This window comes from Pyrus communis, chromosome 14 (assembly GCF_963583255.1).
Source record: "Pyrus communis chromosome 14, drPyrComm1.1, whole genome shotgun sequence".
Lineage (NCBI taxonomy): Eukaryota > Viridiplantae > Streptophyta > Magnoliopsida > Rosales > Rosaceae > Pyrus > Pyrus communis.
This window is the reverse complement of record NC_084816.1, coordinates 14631897-14632549: the sequence shown is the minus strand read 5'-3', so window position 1 is coordinate 14632549 and position 653 is coordinate 14631897. Positions and strand designations below refer to the sequence as shown.

Sequence of the window (653 nt, the reverse complement as noted above, 5' to 3'; positions counted from 1 at the left end):
CATGGAGACACGAAGCCAAGTTCCTCCATCCACATCCATGGAGCCAAGGAGCAAGGTGACAAAGGAAAGAAGGCCCTCACATGGGTGATTAACCTTTGCTAAGCAAAGAAGTGCTTCAAAGGTATAAAGAAATCTCAATTCTTTCTCTTAGATCTTGAGTTGAGTATTGGTTCATCATAACTACTAGGATTTGAATTTCATGGGTAAAGTTTTGTTTTGAGTGCATACAAGCATGATTCCGCCTTTAATTGTTAATTGCATGTTATAGATGTTGCTCAAATAAACTTGTTCTTCACAATTTTTCCTTCAAACAGTTTGCTAAGAAACTTAATGGGGTGGTGGTCCTGTGATAACACTGCACCAGTACCGTTATTGAAGGCATCACATTCAATGGTAAGCGGCTTGGTGAAATCTGGAAAAGTAAGAACCGGCACGGACCACATCGCTTTTTTAAGAGCAGAGAAGTTATTGTCGACTGCAGTGGACCACTTAAAGTTGTCTTTACGCAGTAAGTCTGTAAGAGGTCTGGCGATAATCCCAAAATTACGAACAAACTTGAGGTAATATCCTGCGAGTCCTAAAAACCCATGAAGGGCAAAAATAGTGGAGAGAGTTGGCCAATCAGCAATGGCCGATATTTTAGCATAGTCCAT

The 653-nt window shown here is 40.7% G+C and overlaps 1 protein-coding gene across 1 annotated transcript; it reads right to left on the bottom strand.

The window, feature by feature from the left end:
* Positions 1-275: 275 nt before the first annotated feature.
* On the bottom strand, positions 276-653 carry LOC137714404 (uncharacterized mitochondrial protein AtMg00860-like). The gene has a single exon (XM_068453629.1). It carries the CDS (start codon positions 651-653, stop codon positions 276-278), a length of 378 nt encoding a protein of 125 aa, XP_068309730.1.